Genomic DNA, 23,044 nt, shown 5'->3' with positions numbered 1-23,044 from the left:
TTCTCCCAGTAGGCATTCCCAAATTAGTATTCTGCTGTTCAGGGACTTCCTACACCAGATATGACATCTGTGTAATGACTCTTCCTGGATCTATCTCCTGTGAATTTGATCAGATTCTCTTTGAACCTGTTTTTACCTTTGGTTTTCCCAGCATTCTGTGGCAATTTAATTACACATTGTGTGAAGAAGTACTTCCTTTCATTAGATGTAGGTCTTTAGACCACTAAGCCTTGCAACTAGCTGCATTCCTCCCCACAGTTATTGCACTCTGAGAAATAGTGAAACATCACCTAGTCAGGATTTCACAGGTCTCTCATAGTCTTCTTCAACCGTATAAACCTTTTCTCTATGGAAATCATACCATCTCTCCAATGATCCTTGTCCTCTCGTTCTAACTTTTTCTGCTATATCAGTCCCTAGAAAAATGCTGTTCTCTCCTTGCCAAAGGATAAATACTACCAAGCTGAAAATGCTCACTCAACATTTTTCAGTTTGCTGGTGCCTATTGTGCACAACTACAGTGGCGTAACTATGACTTTTGCATCGTTTAACAACACCTGTTTCAAAAGAACCTTAAGCAGCAGGCACTATGATAAAATACTTGCATTCTAGGCCATTATAAAAAGAAATATGTATACAATCCATTAGTAAAATTTTCCAGGGATTTGTGTGCCTGAGAAGTTAATTTGAGCTTTATTCTGCAGAGGAGTTGGCGTTTTTGGGGTTTTTTTCGGAGAACCCTCCTCAACTCCTGTTTTGCTTTGCTTTCCTCCTCTCAAAGCCCCAGATCAACAGCTACTAATTTCCTATATCAGCAGGACCTATTATGGTCCTCCGTCAAGTCTGCTGCACTCCTCCTGAGCTATCTGGATGTACCAGGTATATAGGACATTAAATTCTCCCTCAGTATCTTTCCATCTCCTCCCTCCCCAAATGTAGACTAAATATACTTGATGAAATTTTTCTGTCAGTTGTACTTGTCTAATTAGCTATTGTTCCTCAGTGGAAGGTGGAATATAAATGAAAAGGAGCAAAATGGTGCCCCATCTCCAGCTCCACCATCTCTTCAGCATTTTCACTGCTGTTTGACCTCAAATTAAAATTAAACTGGCAAGGGCAAAACAGCCAAAACATCACAGGGAAATGGGTCCTAACACTAGTTTCAAGTGCAGATATGAGATTGTGAACAAATTACCTGCACAAGTGCACAGGCATCCTGAGTGAGTAAGACAGAAGCAGTAGGAATCTGTCCTTATTCAGTTCAAAAGTGTGTCAATTCTGAAGCCTAAATATTACTAATATAAGAAACATCTATGTTAACTACTTTATGGTTCTACCTTCTTTTCCACTATGGGGCAACACAGCTGTCTGCCTCACTTGTTTTGCACTCATTCCCACCACAATTTACTGCTCTCACTACCACTGCCTTCAAGAGCATTAAGTATCTCTCACTCTTTACACTTCCCTCTGTTCCTCCTCTGTCAGCCTCTTCACCTCAGATGCCTTGGACTGCAGAATTTGGAGTGCTGTTTGTATAAAGAAAACCCAAACCAAAACCCAAATCCCCAAACCTCCTCTCTCCCCTGTTTTTGGCTTTACACTCAGAATTTGTTCTCTGCCTTCAGAAGCTACAGCACAGGGGAACTATGCAAGGTGAAAGGAAACTACCTACAGGGCACCACAATGAGGGTAACATAGACAGAGGCAGCATGCTAGCTCTGGTGAATAGAGAAGACCATTTTGAAAGTGTATGTAAAAAACAAAATGTCTCAACACTGGCAACGGGCACTAAATTTGAGAGAGATTGCAGGTACATAATTATGAAGAAGCAATAAATACTCATCTGAGTTTAAAACACTTTTTTTTAATAAATGGAATGTATAATATTACTTAGATAGTAGACTCATTGCTATTACTGTCTTACCATGTATGATTTTTAAATGTGACTTGTGAGTTTGGATATGTAACTTCAAAGGGGTGTGAGTTTTAAAAATTGGAAGATAAACGACTTCTGAAAATTTGGCCCTTTTAGCTTTTCATTAATCAGTAACCTAAAATCCTGAGCTACTGACAGTGTTAGCTGTCTCTTGGGCTAGCCTCTGCCTTTGTTAAACTACACAACAATTAGAGGTGCTTGCCTCAGTAAACAGTGAGCTTGCATGGAAAAAGAGAGATGCTTGTTTGTTTGCTTGCAATGAGAAAAAAAGTTAACGTTGATCATTTCAAGAAAAAAAAACCTATCAGGTAGCATTGAGAGGTATGACTGCCAGTCTTAGGAAGAGTGGCAGAATCTTAGTAATTCCTTCCGCACCGAGCTGCCCAGAAAAAGCTTTCTAAACATACTCTGTTTGTGCTCTCCAAAGCTTTCGCAGGTTTACACGATCTAACAGTGTAACAACAGCCGTGCAAGCAGACCTGGATTTCCATGAGAACTTTGAAATAATCGACCCTCAAGAGGACAATACATGTTCTGGACAAATATCAAGACAATTTTCCCGAGATGCAAGCACCTCTACCGTTAGCATACAAGGGTCAGGAAACCATTACCATGCATGTGCAGTGGATGATGACTTTGAGACAGATTTTGATCCATCAATTTTACCTCCTCCTGACCCCTGGATTGACTCTATTACTGAAGATCCTCTGGAAGCTGTTCAAAGGTCAGTGTGCCCACGCGATGGCCACTGGTTTCTGAAGCTACTTCAGGCAGAGAGAGATCGTATGGAGGGTTGGTGCCAACAGATGGAGAGAGAAGAACGTGAAAACAACTTACCTGAGGACAGTAAGTAACTGCATACAATAATATTGCAACTGCAAAGAAGTGTTTAATATAGGTCAAATTCACTCCAGTGAATTCTGTATTGTGCCCTTTCTTATTTAGCTAATGAAACTATGGTTGTGATTCTCAAAAGGACTGTATGTATGTATGCAATAATCCTTATTAAAGCTGACAGGGAATGCAAATGCTCGGCACTTCTGAAACTCCAGTGGTATTAGCTTTTGGGATTGCATAGTTCAACGGATAATTAGGAGAGCGTGGTTAGGGATCTTGAAGTACTACTGTTTCTTAAATCTTCCATTTGAAATCACTTCTCATAACCTTAGAATACCATTTAACAGACTGTAGTTCCTTTTCATTAAATTCATATTTTAGTTGCCTTTTCAGATGGTGATTGGCATCAGAATATTTAGACGCTTGTCCCAGCTGAGAGAGATTTCAGTTATGCTTCCAAGTTGTTCTATCTCTTCCACTCTCCAGACTCCCTTCATCTGCCTTGCAGTTCTCATTTGACTTTGATTGCCCCAATAAAACAAGCTCTTATGTGTGTTAAAAAACACACACATGCAAACTACATGTCAGTTGTCACTGCTGCCAGAAATATTATTCCACCTGTAAGGTAATGGAAATGTCTAATAAGCCTTTATTACTAAGAAGGATTGAGTAGCTCACATTTTATTCATTCACTCCAGTTAGGGCAGACAGTCTGAACATGTGCTTCGCTGTCCAGATTTTTTTTTTCTCCCAATAAAAATGAAGTTTTTTCCATTTACTTCCATTACAAGGAGCAGTAGTGTTGCTAGCTGTCAAATTTTGGACATAGGTAAACCTGTGAGCTAACGAGCATGCTCTTTGTGAATGAAACTTTTTCAAATTCCAGCAAGGAGCTTCTAGAAACCACTAAGGAGCAGCTGCACATAGAGAATTCAGTTTTTGTATAATTTAGGCAGACCTAAGCATATTTTCCTGGATATACACATAAGACTTTTATGACCCACAGATTAGCTCCTACTAAAGCAAGGACTACTATCTCAGCTACAGGACTGCTTCTTCAAAATTTCTAAACCTTTCTTTTAAGAAGAGATGTTTGAATTCTTTTGAGATGTGAAGCTTTAGATTTATGAAAGGAATTAACACAGGCAAAAAAAAAATTACATTCTTAGAAATGCATAAGCTACTTCTACTAGATAGTCACTATTGTAAGCAACTAGAAATTGAGTTTTAATGGCAAGTATGAGATAACCTTAACATTAAGATATGTAAAGGTTTTATATTTCTACAAAATTTCTGCTATATAATAGGCTAACAATTTCTTTTGAAAGAAAAATATAGATGGTTTGACCTTCACAGCAAATTCAGGTTGCCCAACTTTTAGAATATTTGAATCTCATTTTTAATTTACAGCTTCAATACATTCAAAAATCTCTTTGAAACACGCATCAGAATAAAAGGGTTTCTGTTACTACTATGCAAGAAATAAACGTTATGAACTATGAGATTCTAGATTGAAAAAGAAGTGTGAACACACAACAAGTAGGAAATACAATATATTTAAGTCAAAGCCACAAAGCCCAATTGCTTTCTCTTTGCCACAACAACTTAGATTGGACAAAATGAAAACATATTCTGTGATAAGGGTGGTGAGGCACTGGAATAGGTTGCCCAGAGAAGCTGTGGATGCCCCATCCCTGGAAGTGTTCAAGGCCATGTTGGATGGGTCTTTGAGCAACCTGGTCTAGTTGAAGATGTCCCCGCTTATGGCAGTGGGGTTGGAACTAGATGGTCTTTGAAGGTCCTCTCTGATCCAAATTATTCTGTCATTCTATGATTCTATGAACTGATAATACTGGGAAAACCTATAATTTTATTTTTTTTTGTGCACCAAAGTAGTTATTAATCTTGGGGAAGGAAACATGGGATGAATTTTACTAGACTGATAGATGCAGAACACGTATATCTGTGTACAGAATTTTCTCTCAGTGTCTTGGTGCCTTTGACATATGATAGTTTTAAAGGGCTCTTCTTTGAGCAGTCAGTGGGAGGAGCCATTATGGGGAAGATAGAGGGCTGGCTATTCCCAGTGCTCCCTTACAGGGCACATGGCATGTGTCCTGTGGATTACTCCTCCTCTCCACTTCTCTGACTGGCACTTCTTGTGATCGCTGGAAATGAAAGGAGACAAAGGGTCACCTGGGTTTTATAGTCAGTGTAGAAGCACTTATTTGGGTGGGATGCTGTCGGCTGCTCCGGCACGTGGCAGTTGCCTCCCACGGAGGCTGTGTGGGGCTCTCTGCCGCGGCTCAGCACTCCCCGCTCTACCTGGTGCCAAGGAAAAACATATGGCCAGGGCCACTCTGCCCACTCAGCAGTGCCAGGAACAAAAGCCTGGTTGTTACAAACCCTGCCCCGAAATAAGTCTTTTTCATACATCTATAAACTTTAAAGAGAGGGAGGAAAGGAGGAGAAGAGGTGTGTTTGCTTTGCTTTCCCTAATGAAATATAACCAGAGCAGGGAATGCATCCTTTGTTTTCAACCTGACATCCCCAGCATGTGTTTGGCCAGATAACAAAATAACGAGAACGTGTGATGAGCGAGGTTTTCCCGATGCCATGGCAGCTGACAGAGGGCTCATCCCCCCGGCGCTCCACGTAAACCGATCCATGCTTCCTTCAGACAATGCGGCCCTTGTGCGAAACAGCTGTCTCGGGGAGACGGCTCGCTGCTGTTTGACAGTAGCTTGTATGTTACATGGATACGTTGGGTATTATCTAGCTGGGAATGAATCTACCAGATGGGATTGAATGTTTCTAGCTGGGAAATGGAGTCTGCTGCTCTGTATAAAAACAAGCTGTGGTTCAGTGGCTGCACGATGAAATGCCAATATAGAGAGAAATGTGGCTTCCCTTCCACCATGAATTATTTATTGTATAGTATATTCTGGTTTTATCTGAAATAATTTTCTGATAAAGCCTTGGCATGTGTGACAGGCAGATGAATACTACTCACAGTTTAAACTAGGATACTTGATATGGTTTCGTTTTATTTTACTGCTACAGGGAAGTTGGCTACAAATTCTAGAGCTCTCATAAAAAAAAAAATGTTACACATCTGAGGCTAAACACCTTGTGAGATCTGACTGACACTTTGGATCAGGCCTCAAGTGAAATCAACTGGTTTTTTTTGTTTTCTCCTCAACCGTCTGCTTGCTCCTCCTACCTCTCCCCTGCAAAATTTGAAATAGTCAGAGCCTCACCACTGTTGTTGGTGACTTTTGGCTCAGGCCCCTGTTGTAACCATTTATACACAAAATTAGCGGCAACAGACCTGGCTCCCTGCACAGCTCTGACTGCTTGTTTTTCCAGCAGTGATGGGCACAAGAACGTACTCCCATACTCCTACAGCCTCAGCCTGGCTTTGGATGGATTTTTTTGCTGTTGTTTGGATTTCACATGAGGCATTGACCTCCTTGGAAGAACCGGAGGGTTTCATTTTGCCACCCCCAACCCAACCCCCAACCCAACCCCCTCCCCCCGCTTCAGAAGTTTCTCTTCCACCTGGGGTTGTACTGTAGCTGCAATCTGTTAAGATAATCATCGGAAGTAAACAGTGGGCCTGATTCACCACAAGTCAGGTGTAATGTGGGTTTAGTGGTGAGACAAACCAGGCCAATCAAGCAAGAACCAAAAGAGAAAACCAAGGCTCTGACAAGACATGCCATTATAACTCTCTTGTGTGCATATGATAGTCCTCTGGGCTAGTTTGTGAACAAAGGTTGACCTCAAACCTGCAGGAACCTCACTGCTTAGGATCAGAGCCCCTGCAAATTCATCCAGTTCTGGCAATTTATGCAGTGCTTACACACTATCTGCTGTTTTGGTTTGTTTCGATTGTTTCAAAGGAATTCTTAAGGAGTAAAGGCTAGACACAAGAGAAAAAAAGTTAAGGAAAACATACATTTTTGTAATAGCTGTGCATGACAAAAGAAAAGGAGTCTGTGAGTTCACTCTCATCCATGAGCAAGGAAAACCACTTGCCATTCCTCTGCAGAGCTTCCCCAAGCAGTCTTGGTTCCTGACCTTCAGGAGCAAGTAAGGCAGCCTCATCCTGCAGTCGGCTGGGGCAGCCGTGCAGAGTGACGGTCACCAGCCTGACATGTGGCTGAGTCCTGCTGAAATCTCCCTGGCTACGTGCCTTTGGCCATATGCCCAACTCATCCTTTTCATGTTTTGGTTTTCTTTTCTCCGCTGAAGGGACTTCTCCATAGGCAGGCTTTCTTCAAGGAAAGCCAGCAAGGAAAGCCCTACCAGTGCCCAGAGGCCAACAAGGCAAAAAGAGAAATCCACAAGCAAGGAAACGATCTAGTTAGGGGGGGAAAAACAAACCATTGTGTGCTAATAAAAGCCAAGGAAGTCAGAGAACACATGGAAACTGCTTTAAGCCAAATGAACAGCATTTGCTCATCCAGACAGCCCTATTAATTTCAATGAGATCACTCCTATAAGTATATATGACTCAAAGCAAGAACTGCTCCTTCCCTAGTTTGTTCCATTTGGCTGTTTTGTCCTTAACAGCTGAGCTTAAGACCTGAGCAGTAGCTTTAACTTTGAATTTCCTGGCTTTTGTCATGCTTGGCTTTATTTAAATGTAGGTCTGTCAACATGAATAGGCTAAAATGCTGGTCCATCCCGGCTTGGAAATGGATTGTGACAGCTCTATGGCAGAATTGCTTCATATGCATAGTGCCCAGCCAACATCTGAAACGCAAATGTCAGGCTGTGTCCCTGTAATTTCAGCTATTGTTCCTGCCACTTGCTCCTGGGGGCAATGAGCAAGTCTCTGGTATTCTGTTCCCTAGCCTGGGCCCTGCCTATCAACCAGGTGTTTTCACATTAAGGGCATTTCATAGTCACAGTCCTAAAATGCCTCCTTTGTAACTTGTTAGAAGGGACCTGTCAAAGTTGAAATGCAAATACGTCAGTTGGTGTTTTAAGGCCAAAAAATGCTGCCTCTTCTCAAAACTCTCCTGGCTTCTGACAACTTTTCACATGACTTCAGGTGGGTCTTGTTACACACACAGTCACCTTCCAAGGTAGAGCAGATGACAATAACACCATTTTTTTGCTTGTTTCACAATCCTTTTTTTGGTTGTTTTATTTCTTTTCCTATGAAGACATGGAGGGGGGAGATACATAGAGCTCTACAATTTCGGAGCAGGTCGTATGCAATTCTTAGACCCCAGCAACAACTTACTGCTTGAAACAGCATATAGTCCAAGTCTATTTTTAAGAATGTTTTAAAAGAACATATTGGAGGATTAGAGACACAAGGAAATTCACTGGCATGTGTCTATCCTAGAAAAGCATTTTGCAACCTCTAGTTAAGAACAGTAAAAGTGAGAAGGCACTCCACAATAGCTGAACTTCATCAAAATAGCTATACCGAAGCAGTTCTTCCCGAATAGACATAATTGCCTATTTCTTAAAAAACTGTCACATGAGAGAACTAGATTTACAAGGAAGAGAGGTCAAAGCAAGGAGGGAGGAAAAAAAAAAAGAAGGGAAAAATTCAAACTATAAAAACAAAACACTGCAGTACACACACTTCTCCCTCTGGGGAAGGGGTGACAGCAAAGCATATGATGGATGTTAATAATGTTGCTTAATGCATTACTGGAAGGCATTCAGATCCGACAGTGCTGAGTGTGCTGTATAGCCCTGTATGGAATAGAAAGCAGACATGAATAACATTATATAGGTGTTTAAATCCATTATGATTGCATCTTGATGGGTAGGGATTTTTTTGTGGCTTGGTTTTATACATTTTGTTTGTATCTTATTAGCTGAACATATCAATTTGAATGTTTATGTTTTTCCCTCCTATACCCCATCTCCCTAGCTGTTAAAGATTTTTCTGGTTCTTTTCTGATGTGTTTTGAGTATTAACTTTGCAATTCCATGTATTTTCTTAGTATTTGGCTTCAAACCTTGCAGGCTTTTCTTCTAAGAAAGTATCAGTCTATTTTTGCTTTTTGGTTTTTCACTACACCTTGGCCTTTCTCTTTGGCACTGGAGATTTTGACTGAGTAAGCACTCTGCCTTGAAACACTGAAAGCAACTTGGGTTTGGAAACAAAAATTAGGCTGTTGATAAGGCTTTGTGCCTTCTGGAGCGATTCCTTTCAGCTTTTCGTATGCTTTGTTTTTTGGTTTCTTTTCCCCTCTAAGTTCCGTGACAGAGTTGGTTGTTGACGGGTTGCACATTAACAGACCCCTTGCTTTTGAGGGGCGAGGAATCAGTGACACTTGACTAGATACAGCCACAGCTACAGCAGAAGTGGCAACAATAGAGAACAGCATCAGCATGCATCCCGCAGTCAGCTGGGATGATGGTTTTTAGGCAAATAGCCAGTCGCTAGGCAGCCAAGGACAAGGACTTCCTTTTCCCTCTGCTGGGATCTCTGAATATTAAGCTCTTCTTCCCTGAAAGAAAGGGGCACATTCCCATCCATCACCAACAAGTTGTATTTACATTTCTTCATGCTTGGAATGTGATTTCCAGCTCAGTTGGTGCAGGTTTCCAGGAAGTGCCTACCTCATCTTCTTTATTTCTGTCCCAAGAAGTCAAGAGACCGTTTTTTCTCCCCTTCTCAGGTCTTGGGAAGCATCAGAGTGGCCGAGCTCCAGATGAGGCAGCTGTTCCCAAATATACTCAGTGGGAAGAGTTTTCATAACAATGGGAACCACATGAAAGCTCCCGGAGTAGCTCCTCCTACTATTGAAAAGTCCTTTCAGTTGAGTGGTTTGCATATTGGGTTGCATAAATGACTAGACACACCAAGGGGTCCATTTTCAGCACTGTGCGCATAGAATTAGACACGCAAGCCTTGCTAACAATAATGAGAGTTGTGTGCAAAACTCCCTGCGCAATATGCTGAAAATATTCTGCTTAGTGAATCTTCCAGCTCACGGCTATTTCCTGGCAGTGCTGAGCTGAGTTCTGGGAACAAAATGAAAGTCTGGGCTCTGTGTGTGTTCACAGAGCTCTCTCCTATAGTTTCTGAAAAAAATGTGAAAAGTCTCTCTCTTCCCTCCCCCTTTTCTTCCCCTCCTCTTTGTATGTCTGAAGTATAAATGAACTCCACATCCCACTTTTCCTCAAGCAGCCTTAAAAGTGAGCTTTAAAGCTGCTTGAGGAAAAGCCATTTGCCTTGAAGGAGCAGAACAGAGATTTCGTATTACTGTGTGTCTGGTTTCAGTTTATCATGAGTTTTTGTGCCAGTCTGCTTAGCATGTGGCTGCTCAAGTGAATCCCGTGGAAAGACCTTTCTCTTACCAAGCACTGCATGGTGGCATTCTGGTCACAAGCACTGCAGCCAGTCACAGGACTAATGAGACCCTAAAAATCCTGTTAGAAGGGGTTATAGCAAAGTTGTATGTATTTATGTATATATATGGATTTATTTATTTATTTATTTTTCATTGTGACAAGTCAAAATACTTATCAGTATTTTCCCAGTAGAGCTCTGTTAACGCTGTGTTAGCTTTTATTCAAAAAGTGAACATGCCCAAAGAATGGTGCAGAAGATGGCAGCTTAGTATCTCTTCTGGGCTCTGCTAACAATACACTCACCTTGAGCAGGCCACTTCATCTCTTTGTTTTTCCTATTCCTTCTTCACCTCTTTCATACATCCAGGCTGTAAATTTGTCATGGAAAACTTGCTGTGTTTATTTGAGGACTGGGACAATGCAAATATTTCTACATAGAAATGATAGTGAAAGTTGTGACACAGTGGCTGCCATTCATGTTTCTCATTAAGGAAGTGGTAATATTTTAAAAATTAATTTAAATTCATTTTTAAATCACTTGTTAAGCAGAGAATTGGGGATCATAAGTTGCTGAAGCCGAGAGGGAAAATTAGTGATGGAGCCAGACAAATCCATGATGCCAACCTGTTTATTTAAAGGCAGAGAATATAGCGTATTTTTATTTTTCTTTTCCTGAGCATTGAAAGTCTCAAACAAACCAGTAACTGCTTTCTTGCTCACAACCTCAATTTTCTTTCAATCAGCAGTCCCCAAATTCACACTCTCTTTTGTGGATTCACTGTCCTACTGCACGCTGAGGCCATGTGTGTGGGTCTGCTGTGTTTCTTCATTCTTGCTTCTTTCTTCACATACCAACACAGAGGTGCACACATGTACACAAGATACAGGTACACACACACACACATTCAAACACACACACACAGACAGAGTCTCCCCCTGGACCAGACCTGAGCAAAGCCCCAGGGAAAGTCTCTGAATGCACCAGTCCACGCCTCCGTTATGGGTAGTATATTCCCAGCTACTACCCCTTGAAGTAAATCCTCAGTGTTTCAGTGAGGTTGAATGCAACCAAAACAGCATGAGCCTCTGTTTTATTCAGAGGCATTTACTATGGGCTGTCTTCTGCTTCACTTCAGCCCTTCACAGCACTCTGGTCAGTCTAAAGGGGCAGTAAATACCCAGCTGTCTGTACAAAGGAGTCCACAGACAGTACAGGAGCTGGGCTAGTACTCTTTGACACTTCACTCCAAGCCACCATCAAGGAGGAGAAGCCAGGGTGTGATTGCTCCCTGAAGTATGCCTGGGCATCCGAATTCAAAGGCAGAAGCAGCCTCAGATTGTGCTCACAGAAAATACTTGAGAGTCCAAGTGAGGTTAACTGGCATGCACTAAATGTTCCCTTTCTGGGGCTCTGATGTAGCAACACTCGGCTACACCTGACAGTAAGGCCTGAGTTGCTAAGAGAGGTGTAGAAGAAAACAGGGTTTGAGAGCTGCATGTCCTTGAGTGGGGAGCTGGGTTTATATTTGAATCCTGAGCCTGAGTCATAGTGATGACGACTGGTGACATTTCTGGTGAGCTTTCTATACAGGCTGCAAAAGCTTTTGATTAGCCACTTTTACACTGTCATTACAACTGGATACAACTGGTCTCACTGGGGGAATGAGAGTAAGATGCAGCAACTTTTTACATATTTTTGCCTAGTGGAGATCCATCCTCAGATTTATCAGCTTCTGTCTAATCTGTGACTGAAAGATAACATGCTTTTTGAAAGCCAGAACTGACTACTGTGCACCTTTCTCCTCTCTTTTTATATCCTTTTAGTTGCCTATAGCAAAGAACGCATGGTGACTTACTTTTCTTTTTCTCTTAGTTCTAGGGAAAATTCGAACTGCAGTTGGCAGTGCCCAGCTTCTCATGGCCCAGAAATTTTACCAGTTCAGAGAACTTTGTGAAGAAAACCTGGTATGTAATTTCTCTACGAGACATTGTTGTGTGCCTTCTACTAACCCTGTGAATAATCCTATGTAAACTAGACTGATTTTTTGACTAACCTGACAGTTTTTCCAGTAAAGGCCTTGATATGAATTCAGGAGTGACTCAAACTTGTCAGAGTCAGCATGAGTTTCACAATAGCTTGAGAGCGTTAAAATAATGACAGGCAAAAAACTTTGGGTGAACTAGCACTGTGGCTCTGCTACTGACTTCAGAGGAGCAAGGATCTGTCCCTTGACCGCTGAGTTCCTGGGCACACAGATGGGGGAAAAGACCTTAAGGTCTTTTGAGGGTGGATCAGAAATCTCCTGAGTGGGGCTTTCCCACATGTTTATGGGAAACAAGCCCCAAACTAAAATCTGCTTTAGTGGACAAATGCAACATAAATTGGCTCTGTCTGAATAAGATTACCAATTCTTAATACAAAAATTGAAAAAGCATTCTGATTGCACATCTTCGTAAATAAAGTGCAACCTGCTATCATCAAGCTCTGAAAAACTAGGAATCCAAATGTAATCTCAGGTCTCCTGATGAATCTAAAATATATACTTTATTGTTTTCATTAATTGTTCCTTTGATGGTATAATTATCCTATCAAAATCCTTTATTGGTGTGGCTGTGAAAAGCACAAATAGAAATTTCATAGGGCATGGAACTGACTCTTTTGGGTTATTGCGTCTGGTGAGGAAAAAACTCAAAGGCAGAGTAAATCTTGAGCCATGTAAAACATCGTACAGGGTGCTACTACTAGTTTATTTATTTATTCATTAATAACAATATATCAATGTCATCTGCTGAGGCCACAGCACTAATGAAATCTTGCTGACTCAGACTGGTGTAGGTACTCGGCATTTATGAAAAATGCGCTTGAAGTGAGCGTATGCAACGTCTCATTTTATTTAAAGAGCTTCAGCTGGGAACCAGCTTATAGAGACATCCTGTAGAAAACCTTCCCTCACACAAACCTTGTCAGTAGAGCAGGGATGGTTTCATTTATGTCCCCTGCATGCAAAAAGCATTCAGATATGGTTTGCAGTGAAGAGATAGAAGGTAGGACAGAATTTTTCTGGGTCACCAGCCTCTGGCCCACTCTGTGCTGAAGATGCTATCCATCCAGATATGTTCTTCAGAGCAATACTCTTGGGCTGATGAGTTTGCTATACTTTGGGACACAAAGCTATGCTCCCCACCCGTGTCCCAGTTTCACTCTTCCAAAAAATCTACCTGTAAAAATGGGTTTACTGTGTTTCTGCATGTTTTCTTCTGAGCTTTTCATCCTGCACAGGTTATTCTTTTAAAAAAAAAAAAAAAAAAAAAAAGGAAAAAAATTGGCCTGAGGTGTATGAGACAGTTTTTTCTTGAAATAGTGTATTTTTGTAAACCTTAGGATCTCAGAGGGTGGAAAAAGTATTCACACATCGATATATCGCTATTTGCACATGCAGCAAATGTACATTTGCACAGGTGTCAGTCTTTTTACAAGTGTGAACATGGCAGGGAATCCTTCCTCGTGAAGGTGAAGAGGAGGCTGGCAGTTAATTTCAGTGCGATTAGGATTATAACCAGTTGTGCCCAGGAGCATCCCTAGGCAGACCTTGCCACAGGGTACCTGACACATTGACTTTACCCCTAGTCTGAGGAGGGTAGCTGCTGCCTTTGGTGAGAGGCTACTTGCAGGGGCACAGCAGCTCAACACCAAGCCAGACTCCTTGAAATAAACCTGACAGTAAGTAGTGCTCCGCTCTGCTTCTCCCTCTGTGTCTTACCACTCGCTTGCATTTGCTAAAAGTGCTTTGCTAGTGAGATTCGTAACCATTTGCACAAATGCTTTACATTAAGAAGTACTAAAGCCAACATGTTTTTTTCTTCTGTTGCGCAGAATCCTAATGCACATCCACGACCGACCTCCCAGGATTTAGCAGGGTTTTGGGATATGCTGCAGTTGTCCATAGAAAATATTAGTATGAAATTTGATGAACTTCATCAGTTAAAGGCCAATAATTGGAAACAGATGGATCCTCATGACAAGAAGGTAGAACACTGTAGATTTTGTATGCTTCATTTAAAACCCTGCACAAATACTGGACAGATTAAATAGGCCTCTGTGTTACAGCGCTGACGTTAAAAAATGTGAAATGAAGCTCATATCAACTTAATTTCATTGTAATAACAATGTTTACATAATAATCATCTGGGATATTATCTGTAATATGTTTCAGGCATATTTTTAAACCAAATCTGTCTTTGTGAATCGGATAATGGGAATGTGGTACTTTGTTAAGCTTTACATTTAATCATATTAGACGATCAATCGTTGGAAGGAACTGCCTTATATATTGATTCTTAAAATTAAATAAATCACATTTACGGTTCATATTATTGCATACAGCAAGAGTTCTAGGTTGTGTTGCTGAAAAAACTAGGGAAGCATTGTAACCATCGCTGACTTTGGTAGCCAGATTACAAACAGAGCAATATCAAAAATATGCCTTCCAAAATGTTACATGAAAGAACTACATTTTTTTGTCCATTTGTTTGTTTTTTTATTTATTTTGGGCTTTTTTTAAATGGGTGATTTCACAAACATGTTCACTTTGCTGGTAGTGTTGTTTACCCAAGGTAGCATAAAAATCATCTGGAACTTTGGTCTTTTTTTTTTTTCTAAATGTGGTCTTCTTCTGTCACCATGAAAAACTACCACATCTCCAAGTGTGAACCACATTTCACTTTACATTCTCATTTGGCATCCTTGCCTTTTTTTCTCCTCACTATCCACCTCAAGACAAACATCATTGGGTGAGCCAAAATACACAAATGTTTCAAAAAATCCTTAAAACACAGACCCATTCCTAAAGGAATCAATAGTCTAATGTTGTGCTCCTATAGTTATGTAATTTGATGGCTGAATTTCCACTGTGGCTGGTCTGATAGCAATGAATACAGCCAACAGGTAGGATCACCAGAAGGAGGGAGAACGTGACTTACAGGTACAGCGGCTCAGACAGGAGTCTTACAGGTCAGCTGGCTGCCGATGACCAAAGTGGTGTTTTCTTCTGGACAAATAACCATAATAATATCAAACCCCATTAATCTTGCAGCAGGAAGCTTGTAAAGCCAGTGCTGGTAGCACTATTCCTCCTCCTCCAATCAAGACTAAATACTCATTCCTGACTTAGGAGTGCCATGTTCACACCATTTGTGCACACCTAGTGTGTTTTGTAGGGGAATGAATGGGATTGTGTTTTCCTAGCCCAAGGTACTGAAGGCAAGTCATTTTCTTATCTTCTTTTTTTTTCTTTTTCTGGTATCTATCAGCAAAGGAAGTTAAAATCGCCAAACATGCATGCACAGAAATGCTGGTGTATGGTCTTTCATTAGCTTTTACAGTAAAGCGGGTAGGCTGGGTTTTCAATTGCAGCAGTGAGAAACAAGAGCTTTCCTTAAAAAAAATGTGCCTTTTCTTTGCTTCTGAAAAACACTCCAAAGAGTTTCCAACAAAAAGAAAACTATAACAGGTTAAGTAGTGCTGAAGAAAGGGACGTAAAGTAGGAAGGTAAAGATTTTAAAGAATTACACTGTGTTCCTGTTTCAACAGCGTTTGTCTATGACTTTAGATGAAACAGATCATCACCTTTCTTAAAGGATAAAAAAACCCCAAAACTCTCTGTGGAATTGATATTTGCCTTTGGCCTTTGCCACTGGGTCCTTTATAAGCACCATAGATTAATCCTTGGATGGGGAGAAAAAGCAAAGTATGAATAAGTGTAACTAAGCACCTTTATATTTTGAGCCATGGAAGCTGTTGTGAGCAGCATGAGAGAAAATGAAAGGGCAGAATGGGACCTTTGTAGTGTGATAAAATCCCTTCACTCAGAGACCGTGTTCACAGTTGGAAGGGGATGTAACTTAAAAGACAATCTAATTAACTTGACAAAGTCTTTGTGGCCGCCTGAAATTCAGTCCTGAATACACTTTTCTTTTTCGGGAGAGATCCCTCTTGGAGGGTTTTTTTCTGTGGGGCTTTTCTTATTCTTTTTTTTCTCTATGTGTGTGTGTGTGTGTGTGTACATGCACCAGGATATACATTAAAGTCCTCCTTGTTGGTCACATATCTGGAGCTAGCTGCCACCATGATGATTAATGCATGTTCTCTTAATGATTTTAAGTTTTTCCTACCAGTTTTTTCTATTTCTAGCTGATTCTATCTTCATGTCTATTTAACAAGAGGCTAGAGCGTGCACTGCGAGACCCAAAACGTGGGCTTCTTGAGCAGTCATTAAACTGCTACAAAATAGATACGTAAATATATGGTGTCTTTTTTAAAAGCTACTTACTCAGATGCACCAGCTGCAGACAGCTAGTTCCCATCTGCATTTGGGAACACCAAAGCCATGGCACCTCCGTGTTGCAAGAGCACCTAGCGTTATGCACGCATAGAAGAGGGTGGCCCAGGAGCTGGAGCTCTCCAGAGTTCCTCTGCCGAGAGCAGCGTTCCCTGCCGGCTGCACTGGCAGGGGGAGGCCGGTCTCTCTCCTGGTCCCTGGCACTAAGCAGGTGGCGGTGGGGGCCTCGGCCCCAGTAGCACCGTCCCCGAGGAGAAGTAGCACGGCGGCCGGCCCTCCCCTCCCCTTTGCCCTTGCCCCATGTTTATGAAAACTTGAGCACAAAAGCCAGTTGACTGAAGACAGAAAGGCAGATAAGAGCTAACAAACCTTAGGTAAAATGTGTGTTCTAACTACTGACATATCCTAGTTTTTCCCACCTTTCCCTGAGAAGCTGTATAATGCCATTAACCTTCTGCTTTGATCAGGAGAGAAGGGTCCCTCCTCCAGTGCCAAAGAAGCCATCGAAAGGTCAGGTGCCACTCATACGAGAACGCTCTCTGGAAAGCTCGCAGCGTCAAGAGGCCCGGAAACGGCTGATGGCTGCCAAGCGCGCTGCATCGGTCCGCCAGAACTCAGCTACCGAGAGCGCCGAAAGCATTGAGATTTACATCCCCGAAGCCCAGACCAGGCTATGAAGGGATCCAACCAGGAAGACTCTCTCTGGCAAGACAAGCCTCATGTATAATCTGCCCCTCTAGGCTCCTGCTCAAGGTCACCACGAAGTATTTGTACCTCCTCTTCTCTCTCTCACTCTCTCTCCCCTCCTCTCCCCCTCCCCTCTCTCTGTACGCAGCTGCCCCGATGCTCCCAGTGAACTCCACTGCCGTGGCGTAGTTGTCGGTCCTCCGAGAGATGTCCTCTAGTCACCCTTGCTTTCTGAAGGTTCGCCCATGTCCTCACGATGCTTTGTCACATGTACTGATGCTGCCACTTTGCCTCATGTAAACGAGTATGATCCTTTTTTTTTTTTTCTGTTTGAAACAAATAAACGCAGCGCTCAGACTTCCACACACCTGCGCACCTGTACAGTAGATGCACCATTTAACTTACTCATGATCTTTAGTTGACCTAAAGCTAGTCAGTTACCCAGTGTACAGCAATATCAAACTGTAGGGGACTTTGGAAATTTCAGTCATGCAGGGTGATCCTTTTGGACTCTGCCGTCTTCCTCACAAAAGATGAAAGGAGCTATGACTTGGATTCCCTTCTTTTTATTACTGTTTTTTTTAAAGCAGATGGCGCACTTTATTCTAAACCTCTGAATCACATCTCACCTGAAATAAGGAGTCACACAAGGGGAGGGGGCTGGGGTGGGAGTGGGGAGGCGGGGAATTAAAAAAAAAACCCACAGCTCTGGCAGGTGAAAAAGTGGAAGTATATCCCACAGGTGAGATGGCAAGGGATATATAAGATCCTGTGGAAAGATACCTGCACACTCACAGCTGCACAAACTGCCTCATTTTTATTTCATCAATCACTACTTAAACATTTCAATCAGCAGAAGATTGTAAATTCGATCTTCCAGGGAAATAATCTATTTTGAAAGGCAATAAAAGAGTGAAAAGGAAGGAGATAAGAAGTAATGACAGTTGAAGAGATAATATAAAAGAAGGATTTTCTTGTCCAAGTATTAAGAATTTTTAAAATTGTACTGTATTGTCAATTCCTCTTGTATTGTATTGTACGGATTATATTGGTTAAAAAAAAAAAAAAAAAAAAAAAAAAAAAAAAAAAAAAAAACCTTGATTTTGTTGATGTCTTAATCTCGGTGGGACCATCCAATCTCATACGTCCACGCAGCCACACACGGATGCCAGCCACATTACTGTACGTGGAGCCTCTGACGCTTTAGCAGGCCAGGCTTGCTTTGCTCTATCCACAGCCAGTTGTATGCTACAGTTCAGACTGCTTATCACCAAACCGTCCACGTCTAGGAGTAAATTTCTAATTCAGCCTCCTCTTAATAGTATAAAGTTCCCATTTGAACAAGAACGATAGACTATTTTTCACAAGTTATGGGATCAAGATGAACTTAATATTTTTCACGACAAGCCTTCCGACCCTGGCTTCTGCCATTGTTTTGCAATCATGAAAAATATGCATCCCAAGTAGCTCATTAATAGTGGGCGGAAATGGCAGATAAGAGGGCTGGAGAGGAGCCTGAGAGGTCAGCTCCTGCGTGTCTGTCCCCTAAAGCCGTCCCTGGCTGGGGCAGGGGCTTGTCCTCCAGCTTCTCTGATGAGGGATGATGCCGACCACGCTGCTACTGGATTCTCTTGTGCCAACACTAGGAAAGCTATGTCAGGCATGTTGCTGAAAGCAAGTTGTGTGCGTGCGTGTGAGAGTGTGTGTGTGCACACACACGTGCCTAGTTGACATGTGCTGCTGACAGCAGAATTAGCGTGAGCTGGTTTGGGTGACAGGACTGGTCTGGGGCAGAGGAGTGCTGTGCAGCCCTCAGTGTGTGTGCAGTCCTGAGGCGGGGCTTTCTGGACTCTGCTGGTCCCTGCATGCTCTTCACCCTGTGTCTGCCAGGGCAGGGGTACGCAGGAGAGGAAGGCAGGCTGCTTTCTGCTCCCAGTGGGCACAGTCACAGGGACAGCCCCCCCATGGAGGGGCACAGGTTGCAGCCCTTGTCACACAACAGTGCTGGCTGGCTGTGCCCACAGCTGCTAAACCTGTACGGACAGTCCAACCAGTTAAAAATCCCACTGCACGTGTGGTGTAATTCTGCAGCTTGCACTTCAAAAGCATTGAAAATTGTCATCGAGAAGTTAAGCTCTTGCTAAAACTATTCATCGGGACCATGCCAGACAGCTTCTTTTCCTACGACATCATAGCCAGGTGCTAATTTAATTTTATTCAAAAAATAGGAGAGGTAATAAGTTCTGGCACCAAGTATTTTCATGAGAGCATACTAAAAACCACTAGAGAATTTGCTACCTCTCAAAGCCATCGATATCTGAGCTATGTCTTTATAAACAGGGCACAACTATTTACTGCTGTGGTTTACAAGATAAGGGCTAATAATTTAATATATAAATGACTTTTAACTAGAGTAATCAGAAATCCAGTGTAACCCTAGAGTGCTTGGTGTTACAGGAGCTTTGAAAGGTTTGACCCTCTAAGCGTTTGAATACCAGTGTATTTGCTAGTTTTGAAACACTGCATTTAACTTTTAGCAGCAACAAAACATCACCGTGTTTGCAGTATGTAATAGTGCCAACTGCCACTTTTGAGCATATATAGTCATAAGAAGTATTAATTATTTGGAACTCATTTGTACTGAAGTATTCAAAGCAGTACCCAGGTGAGAGTCCACATTCACAACTGTGTCGCAGACCTACTTAGTTTTGTGAATGTTTTATGAAAGATGAGTTAAGACTTTGGTTGACAAGTGGCTACAGAAATTTATATCCAGCAAGTTCCCCCCTAAAAGAGCAGAAAAGTGAAGACTATCTAGTCTTGTACGTCACAAATTATTGTATTTGTGTATTATAGAATATTTTTTGTATCTATCTTAAATCAATTTATTCTTAGCTGAATGCTTGTTAATTCATTTGGCAATGGAAAGGTTATTATGGTGTTAGCTTAGTTTTTAGCAAAATATTAAAAATACTGCCAATATGAGAAAATATAAAATAAAATAATTCTGCCTCTAGAATGCCACTAGTTAACCACTTGACTCATTTACCAACACTAATGCTAGTATATTTGCTCCATCATCTGTTTCAGTATAATTTGTAACTATTTGTTTTTAGTCTAACTTGCCCAGTGTATATTAAAAATGCCTATACTCTGTTTCACTTTGGGACTAAACTACTGTTGTTTTGGTTTTTTTTCTTGAGGGAAATTTTAGAAAAGGTTGGTTTTGTCTCCTGCTTCAAAAGTTTAAAAAAAAAAAAAAAAGAGGTATTTATTATATTTTTTGCAGATGTTTCCATAAAATTCTCATAATCTTTTTGTAAAGAAAGATGAAGAAATGGATTAAAGATTTTTAATATTTGAAAAGGTAAATAGAAATAATTTATTTGTAATATATTTCAGTTTATTTATTGGTGTTCCCTTAACGCTTTGATGTGCACTATCATTTTAATTTAAACTGTATCTTTGTGAATTTATTGGGTTTTTTTGGTTCGGGTAGGTTTTTTTAAGGGAAATGGTCAAATGCATATTTTAATTTACTGGAATGTAAATCACTGGCCTACCTGCATTCCCAAATGTGATTTTAGAAATGTTTTTGATTTGAAACAAAAGACACAAATTTGAAAGCCTTTAGACAGAGGAGAGTGTTTTTATGGTTTAACGACTTGGGTTTCCATAGGATTATCTATCTGGTTTGTGTGTGGACAGGAAAATGTAAATAGATGAATGTTTCCCATAATGTAAAAAGAGCAAATTAATAAAATAATTAATGCACTGCTTGTAAGAGCTGTGGGTTTTCAATGCAAATTCGTTCTTGCAGAGCTGCCAAGACTTTTCATTTTATGTGGTCAAGGATAAAAGCACGACAAGCAGAATGTTTCTCTTAAGCTCTCATTGCTTAAGACCAATCCTGCAAAGTCTCATCCGAAGCATCCCGCTGAGCGCCCTGGAAGTGCTCATCTGCACAGAGTTGCTCACAGGCATAAAACTTGCCATGATCAAGGCCTTGAGCCTTAGCAAAATCTTCAAAGGCACTTCTGCACGAAGCCCAGCCAAACCCCGCTGAAGATGCCAGGAGTTACACTGGTGACTTCAAAAGACGTGGCAAGAAACCCCCAGTCTGGTTGTTTTTCCCCTCGCTGGTTCCCTTCATCTTCTGCTTATCTCCAGTGATGTCTGAATTTTGAGGGCAAAAGAGATCCCTGGCAGGCATAGCTGACTTTCCCTTCACTGGAATCCTGCTTCCAAATGGGGTTTTTCCCACTATGTGAAATAAAGACAGTCACCAAATCACACAGAAATATGTCCCAGATTATGCTGTTCATGTCTATACCAGTACTTAGGCAGGTCCTGATTCAGTCTGTGGAGCCTAATAGTTACATTAATAGCGTGTCAGTGCTGCACCATGGACTGTCTGCCCATGCTTGGACCCTCAGCACAGGAGGATGAGAAAGACTTGTGCTAGGGGCTTTTGGGCAGGGGAACTTCTGCTTACCATCAAGATGAAGTAATTTTTCTTCACCTGCTGGTATTTATGTGCTCATTGGTCACTGATAAATGGATGCACCTAGGGTGGGGGAGAAAAAGTGGTTTATAACTTAAAAACCTTTCTGAGGTGTCTTGTACCTTTCTGTAATGAGAATAGCTCAGAGGGAGTAAAATAGCAGCTATGTTTCACGCTGTTCTCCAGCAGACCAATCCTGAACCATGGCTCAGCCCTGCCTTTCACCCATGCTTATGGTAAACTTTATCCCTATTTGTGCTCAATGTTTCCTTCCAGATCAAATCAGGAGCCTTCCCCACAAGCATAGCTTGATGTCAGTTTGTTTGCCAAAGTCTGTTCTCTCCTGCAAGACATTGTTTTTGCGGCACGCAATAGGTAAATAATTCATTTCAACCACCACTTTGGAGCATGCTCGCCTATCAGATCTGTTCAGAGTTGGTGTTGACTTTGCGCTGGCATTTTTGATAGCAGTTAATGATAAAAATATTGGCTGCTCTGCTGCTATGGGCACTTGCTGTTGAAGTCTTAGGTTTATAAATGATTTGCAGTCAGCAAGTGAAGTTGTCTTTTCCAACTCTGCATCACATAAGGAGGTCGAGTCAGCCCCACTAGTCGCGATGTACCAGTGGTCTTCCACTGAGCAAACCTGGGACCAGCACCCACAGCTGAAACACACTTAACCCCTTTCCCTTTAGTCTGATGCTATGCCAGTGACCTAAAAAACATTGCTGTCCCGTCATGGCAAGCTCATTCACGACAACTTCCCTTCCCCGTGCTTTTGTATGCAGCGGGGAGCCTTTTACAGCCCCTCTTCTGCGTGTCTGCTTGGCCACCGTTGTGGCAGGAGAAGGTAGCTGCTATCACTTGGTTCATCGGGATGCATTTGGACGCCAGCTGCAAAACATGACGTGACCAGCCCTTCCAGCCAGCAGTCAGGCTTTCCCACGCTTGGGTCCCATCGGCGGACAGCACCCTTTTCGGTAGTGCGCGTGATTACAGCGGGTCCTCTATTGCTCTGTGAGTCACATGCCCGATTCACAGTGAGACAAAGGGGCGAGAAAAGGAACAGGGCTTCCTGGTAATTGTGTTTTTCATGGTTCTCTTCACTGATCCAGTAACAACATAATCATTGAAATTAGAGACAGAAAAGCTCTGCTGGGGCATTGTGTTAACACTCTGCCAGTTCCAGATTGCAATCTACCAAGCTGTGGCAGGTAAGTCATCACCTCCCCAGCTTGGCTCCACCCAAAGGGAAAAAAACCAACACAGGAAAGGAATAAAAAAAGAGTTATATTAAAAAACAAGCTGAGCTGTGACATTACCACCACCTATTATGGGCAACTCCTGATGCAGAGGCCTTCGTCACATTGACTCTTCACTTAACCAACTCCATGATAGGGTGCCAAGATT

General features: G+C 41.8%; 1 protein-coding gene across 4 annotated transcripts in view; it reads left to right on the top strand.

Annotated features, from left to right (window-relative positions):
- The window catches only part of DLGAP1 (DLG associated protein 1), a 410,602-nt gene extending 389,688 nt beyond the window's left edge, over positions 1-20,914 (top strand). For all 4 annotated transcript variants that reach the window (XM_050322101.1, XM_050322111.1, XM_050322126.1 and 1 more), the window contains 4 exons: positions 2,364-2,782; positions 11,979-12,070; positions 13,980-14,132; positions 16,911-20,914. In XM_050322101.1, coding sequence (XP_050178058.1) covers positions 2,364-2,782; positions 11,979-12,070; positions 13,980-14,132; positions 16,911-17,120 — 874 coding nt within the window. In that variant the 3' untranslated portion in view covers positions 17,121-20,914. The remainder of the gene's footprint in view (positions 1-2,363; positions 2,783-11,978; positions 12,071-13,979; positions 14,133-16,910) is intronic.
- The last annotated feature ends 2,130 nt before the right edge of the window (positions 20,915-23,044 follow it).

Source organism: Myiozetetes cayanensis, unplaced genomic scaffold (genome assembly GCF_022539395.1).
Source record: "Myiozetetes cayanensis isolate MyiCay16 unplaced genomic scaffold, myiCay2020 scf1, whole genome shotgun sequence".
Taxonomy (NCBI): domain Eukaryota; kingdom Metazoa; phylum Chordata; class Aves; order Passeriformes; family Tyrannidae; genus Myiozetetes; species Myiozetetes cayanensis.
This window is presented reverse-complemented; position numbering and strand designations above follow the sequence as displayed.